This window comes from Anolis sagrei, chromosome 4 (assembly GCF_037176765.1).
Source record: "Anolis sagrei isolate rAnoSag1 chromosome 4, rAnoSag1.mat, whole genome shotgun sequence".
Taxonomy (NCBI): domain Eukaryota; kingdom Metazoa; phylum Chordata; class Lepidosauria; order Squamata; family Dactyloidae; genus Anolis; species Anolis sagrei.
The window spans coordinates 191,390,278-191,399,395 of NC_090024.1; the positions used below are offsets into that span (position 1 = coordinate 191,390,278).

Sequence of the window (9,118 nt, forward strand, 5' to 3'; positions counted from 1 at the left end):
CTAAAGCAAACACCTTTGGGATGTCTGTGTGATTTTCTTTCTAGACTGATGTTCTCTAAATGAAAAAAGTGTATTTTTTTAATTCACAACTTTCTCACTTTCGCGGAGGTCTTGCATCACTATCCCCTGTGAATGTGGAAGGCTGCCAGCACATAAAGACAGATGAATCTAAACAGGAAAATGTACAAATGGAGCTCGGCCAATACAACCCTTACTCTTGTGTTTTGTCACTTACTTTGATTAGGAAATGGGAAATAGTGAAACTTTACTTACTGCTCTGAAGAAACAGCAAGATGGCAAAACCTAGAGTAAAGTGAAGACACCATAGGCATTAATCATGGGGATTATTCTGTCATGATCATCATGATGAACAGCATTGATATAATTAACATTTCTACCACTTTTCTTACATGAATTCAAAATGGCTTATGGAATAAAATACTAATATAAAATTATAACCCTGTAATTAAAATATTAATATAGACATATTTTGTAAAATTTAAAAATAAAAGTTTATTTCATACTCTGACCAACATTAAAACGTGTTATATTACAATAGGAAGAGCCATGAACTATATATTTTTCAAAAATTATTATAAAATGGTGTGTCAATGACATTTAATCTTTTATAACCCATCTAAAATATACAGAATGGAAGATAAATGCTGAAAATGTGATTACTTTTGTACTGTTTCTCTATTTGACTTGGAACTGTCTAAAACAGTGGTTCTCAACCTGTGGGTCCCCAGGTGTTTTGGCCTACAACTCCTAGAAATCCCAGCCAGTTTACCAGCTGTTAGGATTTCTGGGAGTTGAAGGACAAACATCTGGGGACTCACAGGTTGAGAACCACTGATCTAAAACCTAATGTTTCCTGGTAAGGAATTGCTCAGGAATGAACTTCATTACATTTCACTAAACAGTCAGACTCCCAAATCTGTGGGAGATCTGTGGATGGAGTTACTGTGGATAAGCAAAACTGGTGGAATAAGTGAATTTTACCACCAAACCTTCTTGAAGCCCGAGGCTGCCACACACACATTCACCCAACAGCCTCAGGCTTGGTAATGGGAAACTAGGAACAATCACTGCTGCCACTGCAAACTCCCGCCTGAAGACTAAACCTGGCTCAATCCTGAAGCAATCCTTCCAGTTAGCATTTGAATTCAAAGACCTCATTTTTATCCTTTCTCTTAATGTGTTTTTTTATAATTTCACATTTGTTGCCCATTGGCACTAAAAGATAGGGACATCTAGAATAATGTACCTGGGATGGCTGGTGCACCTACACTGTAGAATTAATGTAGTTTGGTACCACAGTAACTGACATGGCTCAGTGTTATGGAAGCTGTAGTTTTACAAGGGCTTTACCTTTCCTAGGGCTGAATCAGGCCCTTGAGGTACTCTGATCCAGCCTTCTATATTACCCCAGATAGCTATGCTCCTTTCCTAAGCTCACTGTTCTTTGAGGGTTTTCCAGCTTTTGCACATTCCTTTCCCATCTTAAGACTTGTTTAAAAGTTGTTTATCCAAAACTAAAATAGGCTGGTATTTTTGGCCGTGTGCCTTGGCCTTTGGTCCCAACTTCCACTTGAATACAGCCCTGAGAACAAATCAGTCTTTAGTTTGAGAAAGGTCGTCACTCATGCTTTTAACCCACAGTGAATAGCTACCATGTGCTTGTATCTTGTGTACAGAGGACACTATGGCAAGTGGCTATTTCTAACAGGAATGGAAATTTGTGGTGTTTTTTAAATTTTTCTCCCCGGTGAGGATATGCAAAAGGAGACACAGCTTCTGACCCATGTCTCAAACATCTGCTGAAGAGGGAATTTCACCAAATGATGGCTTATTATGCTTCTCTGGAATGAGATACACCAGACTACTCAAACCCTGGGTGTTTTTTTCTTTTCCTGAAGACCAAATGCATTGAAAATTTCTTCTTGACTCTCAACCAGTGTGTGTGTTGCCTTCAAGTCACCTTTCAATTTAAGTAGACCCCATTGATTTCATAGGGTTTTCTTAGGCAAGGAATACTCAATGATGGTTTTGCTTGCCCCCCCCCCCCTGAAATACATCCTTCAGCACCTAGTATTTGTTGGCAGTCTTCCCTTCAAGTAATAACCAGAGCTGGCCCTGCTTAGCATCCAAGATCAGAAGGGATTTGGTTTCTTCAGGGCAGAACTTTCCAAATTGTGTATTGTGATATTAGTTTGTCGGTTGCAGTAGGCAGATGCGTTGTGCAAACATCACAAGAAATCCAAGTCTATGTGAAGTAAGCAATAAAAAGAGATGGGAAGGCTTGAAAAAAATGGAAAAATTGGGGGAAAAACAGGTCTTAATGAAAGATTTTGGAGACTTTTTTGTTTCTACATACTTCCACCCCCTCCCCAATTGTTTTTTACCAAATTTTTCTGGTTTTGATGTTCTTGTCCACATCCCCTCAGTAAACAACCCCTCCCTTTGCAGATTTTCTTTCAAATATCCTATATGTTTGTGTGCATGGCAACTGCCATCTTTCCCTCCATGATGTTCAGTAATGACATTTGGTCTGGGCAACGGTGTGGGCTTCCTGGAAATAGCAGAAGTTAAAGAAAAAAGAAATGGGATAAAAAGTAATGCTCTAAATAATGTGATATGAGGCCCCTTCTACACAGTTGTATAAATTCCACATTGAACTGGGTTATATGGCAGTGTGGACTCAGATAATTCAGTTCAAAGTAGATACTGTGGATTATCTCCCTTGATGTTCTGGGTTATATGGCCGTGTGGCAGGACCCTGATTTAACACATATTGGTTACATGTTATATTCAAAAACATTCAAAGCTTTATGTGCAAATTATTTTAAAGCTGTATTTGCAAGGATGTAAAAAAGTAATGTATGCCTCCTTTATATTTAACAACAGAAATTTAGTACACCTGACAAAACATTACTCTTTTTAGGACACATATTTAAAGAAAGCTGTACCTGACATATCAACAGTTTAACTTTCTTTTGCTGGGGTATAATTGTAGCTTCCATTATACTCATTCACTCTGTGCATGACTTATCAGTTCCATGTCAAGATGAGAAAAATCTGATTAAGTACAATGGGTTAAACATTCTGTTTCACTAAAGGATGGATGTGAGTCTGTATACCTGGGCAATTTATCACATTTTCTTGAAAGTGTACTTCTGCCAGATTGAAAGCAAAAGATTTTGCAAAAATTGAAACAAACTTAGCCACATAGTCATTTGTTAGTCTGTGTCCCTGGACCTTAGAATTAGACAACATATGTCTCCTTAGAGGTAAAACTAGCTCATATTCCAGATTTACTCTGAATAATAATAATAATTTATATTCTGCCCTTCTCCCCAAGGAGATTCAGAGTGGATTAAAGCATATAAACAGACATAAACATTCAACGCCTTCTTACAAAGAAATACAATGAAACACAAACACACAGACAGAGGCAAAGGCTTCTCCTTTCATTTCTGGCTCTGGGGGAGGTGCTTTTCTCCATTTCCAAGCCAAGGAGCCTGTGTTGTCCATGGACATCTCCTAGTTTTGAGACCGGCTTGACTGCTTGGATCATCTTTTCCATCTGAATGATCTGCTCACATTTGCATGTTTTTGAACTGCTAGGTTGGCAGGAGCCAGGGCTAACAGTGGGAGCTCACTTTGTCCTGTGGATTCGAACTGCCAACATTCAGATCAGCAGTTCAGCAGTACCAGGGTTTAACCCATTGCGCCACCCATGGCCGCAGTCTAACACGACTGATTTCAAGACACCAGCAAAGACAATTATTGATAAATAAATCTACATCTACCTGTCATAGAATATTTTCTGCAGGAATATATAGCAATAGAATCCCACATCTCTGGTCCAGGGCACTTGAACAATGCAAGATGGTGGCCATATTGCCAACACAGCTTTTGAAATGTCCTCAAATATTCATACAGTCTTAGGTAGGAAGAAAGATGTCAATGTAAGTAGCATTACTAGTCATGACATATTCCATTCTCGAAACCAATGGAGAATTCTTCTTTCTTGAGAAATTCAGTGAAATGTTCCCATCCTTAATTTCTCTGACCACAGATAGCATGGAGAATTTGTGCACAGTTCCAGCTGACAGGCTTATTAGAAATAAAGGAGTCTAATTTCCTTTGCATCTGATCACTGGTATTCCAGATCTGTCAGACTAAGTTCCCTCAACAATGTGATGTTGTTTAAATGGTAGTTTTTCCTTTCTGGAAATGGTTGGTGAAATTGGTCTTTCTACACCGAAACCAAGTCTATGGAGAAACCAACTGGTCCTACTGAAGCCACTGAAATTCTCACCACATGAAAAGTGGTAGAAATCAGTTCAGAAATCCAAAGTCATGGTTTCTGTTGGGTAGGATGTGCTGAGTCCCGAGAGCTGGCTGGAGACGGGGGACAAGGTGGGCCTTCATCCAGCAGCAAAGTAATTCAAGAACATCCAACATTGCATGGTTTCGAATACAAACTTACCTCCCCAAAGGAATATTCGTCCCATACTGAGTCCAAATGTTGCTCAGCTGTCTTACTTTTAAGAATGCAGACTTTTATGCATAGACTTTCTACCTCAGTTTACCTTGTCTGTTGCTTTTATATAGGCTCATACCCACAAAGAACAACTGTAATGTTGAAATAGCATTTCCCATTTGTCTGTGGTTAAGCTATGTTGCAATATTGATCACAATGAAAAGCGTAACATCCTGGATTGCAATAGTACAATTCATGTTACTTGGCTTTACTTAAGATACCTGCAGGGCTTGGATGCTCACCAAACCCAAAATAGAGGGCAGAAAAAGGGAATATCCTCAGGGACAGTCAAAGGAAAAAGCAAGAACTTTGAACTATTGAAGAAAAGCAGGGACCTCAAAGGGATTAAAAAGCTGAAGTCAACTGAGAGTCTTAATTGTTTTTACTAAGTATTGGCAATCTGACTTGGATTCAGATGGTGGAGGATTGGTATACTCCCCAGACTTGGGTTCTTATCAACTTGGTGACTCAGATACCTATAACTGCTGGCCTTTGATTAGTGAAGTTATGTATGTTTTCCCCCATTCTAAAAGCATGAAATGCTTCTACTGGGGCTTAATTAGTGGCATAAGATATGTTAAGCTAAAATATCCTGGCATTCTCAAAGACCCTTTGGTTTTTGAAAATGCTAATAATTAAAATGTGCCTCTTAAGAATTATTTTGATGCCCTTTCAGTTTGAAATCATCTGTCCACCCTTGTTTTTTTAGTTTCCATACTATTATGTTCTTTCATAACTTTTCCTAACTTTACATTAGGCATTACCTTGTTATTGACATCCTGTATCTAATTTATACTGTGTTAATAGTATATTGCATTTTCACTCTTCATTTCACTCAGGTGGAATTTCATACAATCACAGAACCTTAGAGTTGGAAGATACCAGAAGGGCCATCTGTTACAACTTTCTGTCATGAAGAAACTTACAACTAAAACACTTCTGAAAGATGTCCATCCAACTTTTTTTCAAAGACCCTTGAAGATGGAAAGTCCACCACCCTTGGAGACTGTTTATTGCACTGTCAAACAGCTCTTACAGTGAAGAGGTTTTTCCTAATGTTTAGGAGGAATCTCTTTTCTTGCAGTTTGAATCCATTGGTTTTCTAACCTCTGGAGCAGCACACTCACCTCATCATACACAATTGTGCTTGCAAGTGCTCGTGATGCCCCCTTTCTCCTGTTATTTCAAACAAAACATTTATATATACCAATGGGAGTACAATGCTTTTCTCCTACATGTTTCACCAATTTCTTGTTCTGTTTTATACCTCTACTTTGTAAAATTAAGCAAAGGGAACATTTATTTGTTTAATCACACCATAACCTCACATTGGATGTAATATTGGATCTCTCTGTAGCTGTGTTTGGAAGATGAAGGAAATGGTATATAAACGGCACCAAATCTTTCAAAAGAGTAGCAAGAAAGGGATAATTTAACTATGACAGAACATAAATATCAAATGACATAGACATCAGAAATCACATCAGAATGACTACTGGAAATCACAATCGGATTAGCTCATAGAAGACAAGAGGAGAAGGGGGAATGTGTCCATATAGGCTTGTTGTTATTGTGTTCATCAGTAGACACAGCAGACAGCATAACTAAGGCTGGATTAAATTGGTTGGGGCCTAGCAACAATTCCAAACCAATAACTACCACCTACAAATGTGTGTCAATTGTTTCTTAGAGTGGTGGCCTAGAAAATTAACAAATAAATAAATGATAAATAGCTAGCAGCTCAAAAATCTTCAAGTGCAAATCTTTTTCCAGCTCTCAGGGTGACTGGCAGATCCAGTGCATTATCTATTTAGTTTTTAAATAACACAAAAATACTGGCAATAACAGAAACACTGGGAGATTCAGAAAGTAAAGGTGGGGGAAGGATTCTGCTGTGAGAGATCTACTTCAATTATATTAATTGGACCACTGATAATACTGTCCCAAGTTTGTGAAACATTTCCAGGATGTTGAAGTGTGAGCTATCAATATACTAGAGCATTGTCAAGATGGCTTCACTTGGCCAGAATCACAGAGAAATGTCAACTCATGGTGATTTTGGTTCACTTCTTTTAAAAAAAAGTCATGAGAATTACATTCCTTGATTTCTTAAGCCTCCAATTTGGAAATGGCAGTGGTGGACCTAAATGTCAAGTGTCTGGCACTTGAGATATAGAGGAAGCAGATACTTGAAATAGCGTGATGAGCCTTGTAATCATGAAAGTGGTGACACAGAAATAGAGATACATGTGATTCTCTTCCGAAAACCCCAAAACTCCATACTGATGCACACCAGCACACAAAGAGTCATTAGAAGATATAAAAACAAAGTGTCTCTTGATCTGGAGGAAAGATGGTTTCATTGTATGCAGCATTTTATCTTGCTTTTAAAGGATCCTAAAGTCATATCCAACACTTCTCCATGCCCACCCCTACTGATCTTGGATCCTTAGGAGTATCTGGACACCACCCCTGCAAAACCATGGGGTTTAGGTTAGATGTGTGGGCTCTATTCCAAGAGGAAGTGGGATTTTTGTCTGCCTGGAAGGGCCCTGAGACACCAAAATGTGTATTGGTCAGTGAAACTAATTGGTGTACTGGGATGTAGTGGCTCGGAGGGAACTCATGTGGCCCATAGGTCATCCTTTCCCAGTACTTGATCTAGGGGAAAATCAAGGTCACTAGAATAAAATAGTCTTAACCAAGCTTGAACCACTTAAATGATGGAACCACATCTCTCCACAGTACTGTGGTGGAAAAAAGGGGGGGAAAAAGAGAAAAGGGGGGGGGGGAATGTCAGAGCAAAACAACAAAACAACATGTTAAAGAGGCTGATGTACAAAATGCAATAGTGTGTAATAAATGTGATAAATCAATAAAATTAATTTTAAAAAAAGGAACCACATCTCTCATCATCTTCAGTCAGCATGGCTGATCAAGTTGGGTAGGAACAGTCGATTGGGGCAAGGCAGCTTAAAATATGTCCTTGTAAAGTAAGAGGGGATAGAAGTGGGACAAACTATTTAGCACTCTTTTCTTAGGGCACATCCAGAATTCTCACGAAATGCACAAACTCCCTTGTTTTTACCTGAGGCATCCAAATGACACCTCAGGTAAAAGCAAATTAATTCGGTACAAAACAGGAAAACCCTGCTTTGTGCCAAATTAATTTGACATCTGGAAAAACCTGGTTCTTTCATGTTGTGAGCCCGGGGATTGTGTCGCATGACTTCTGGGCCCAATCCACACAACTGTCTCGGGATTTCCAGGCTCATGGAGCCTGGAAAACCTAAGACAGCCCCCACTCCCTCCTCCAAACCCCTTAAAAACTCTAAAAAGTAAAGAAAATTACTTACCTGGCCACCATTACCCTGCTGCTGACTCCTTGCCCCCCTCTTCTCCTGGCACATTATGTCTATGCTCTAGGAGAGGGCTGACAGCAGGGTAATGGAGGCTGGGTAAATAATTTTTACTGTTTAAGGCTTTTCTGTTTTTTTTTGTTGATTTCTGGGTGCTCTGTCAGAAGGTCCGGCAGGGCATGTGGACACCTCCCGTCCCCAGGAAAGCACAGTGTTTTTTGCCAGTGTCCGGCCTGACCCAGGTTTTTTAAACTCTGGTCGGACTGGACTTTTCTTCTGTGTAGAGCTGGCCTCAGTCTACATCTCTTCACACTATAGTAGGCAAATCACAATTACAGTAGGACAATAATGTCACGATGAAATTAATGGGGTTCTGTATGAGGCAACAGAAACAACCTCCTTTGCAGCAGAAGCTCCCTCCTCCATTTTAAGGAGTGGACATACAACACTTGTCTTTTTAGTAGGCAAGACTTTATACAAGGAACATTTACAGTATAGTAGAAGACCAGGACTCTTCTCAGACCCTTCTTCCAGACACTCCCAAGTAGCAAAAGGCTCTTAGTGCTTTTATTTTCCAATTCTTCTGTGTCTTTGCAGCTTTCTCTCCAACAGCAACTCTCAACAACAAAGAAGCTTTGTGCTACTTTAGTACCTTTACAGCTTCTCCACCCTTGCTGTAAATTACACAAGGCTAACCAGGTGGCTTGATTCTTAATGCTTACAGTATAGTTGGGCTTGATCCTTACATTTACTTACATTTTCTTATTGTTACTCAATAAACTGAAAAACTCTGACAAATACTCTTTTCCTTTGACTTATCACATGATGTTGCTCCTTCTTCAGTCCTTTCCTGCTGCAAAACAGCCTGGGAAACATTTCTTTTACAAATACAAATGATCAATAAATTATGTCCTTTTGTGAAAGAAATGCCTTTTAACAGTCTCCCATCAAGGGAGCAGAAGCATCATGTGACAAGTCCAAAGGAAAGATGCTGTTGTTCTGCTGTAATTGAGATCTGCTTACCTCTTATGATGAATTACATATTTCCTGTTCCAGATCTATACTTCTCCCTCCCTCTGTGCATGTATATGTATACCAGTATTCACTTTTCCACTGCACATAGATATTATACACCTGCAAATATATCTGTAATAATAAAAGTTGTTATCTTGTTGGGTAGTGTCATGACCTATTGTTGAACTGTGAGTTA

At 39.2% G+C, this 9,118-nt stretch overlaps 1 protein-coding gene across 1 annotated transcript in view; it reads right to left on the bottom strand.

The window, feature by feature from the left end:
* The window catches only part of LOC132773661 (chitotriosidase-1-like), a 20,030-nt gene extending 15,431 nt beyond the window's left edge, over positions 1 to 4,599 (bottom strand). The window contains exons 1-2 of the mRNA XM_060773037.2: positions 4,496 to 4,599; positions 274 to 303 (exon numbers count right to left, since the gene is read on the bottom strand). Of these exons, the coding sequence (XP_060629020.2) occupies positions 274 to 303; positions 4,496 to 4,520 (55 nt within the window). The 5' untranslated portion in view covers positions 4,521 to 4,599. The remainder of the gene's footprint in view (positions 1 to 273; positions 304 to 4,495) is intronic.
* Between the last annotated feature and the right edge of the window lie 4,519 nt (positions 4,600 to 9,118).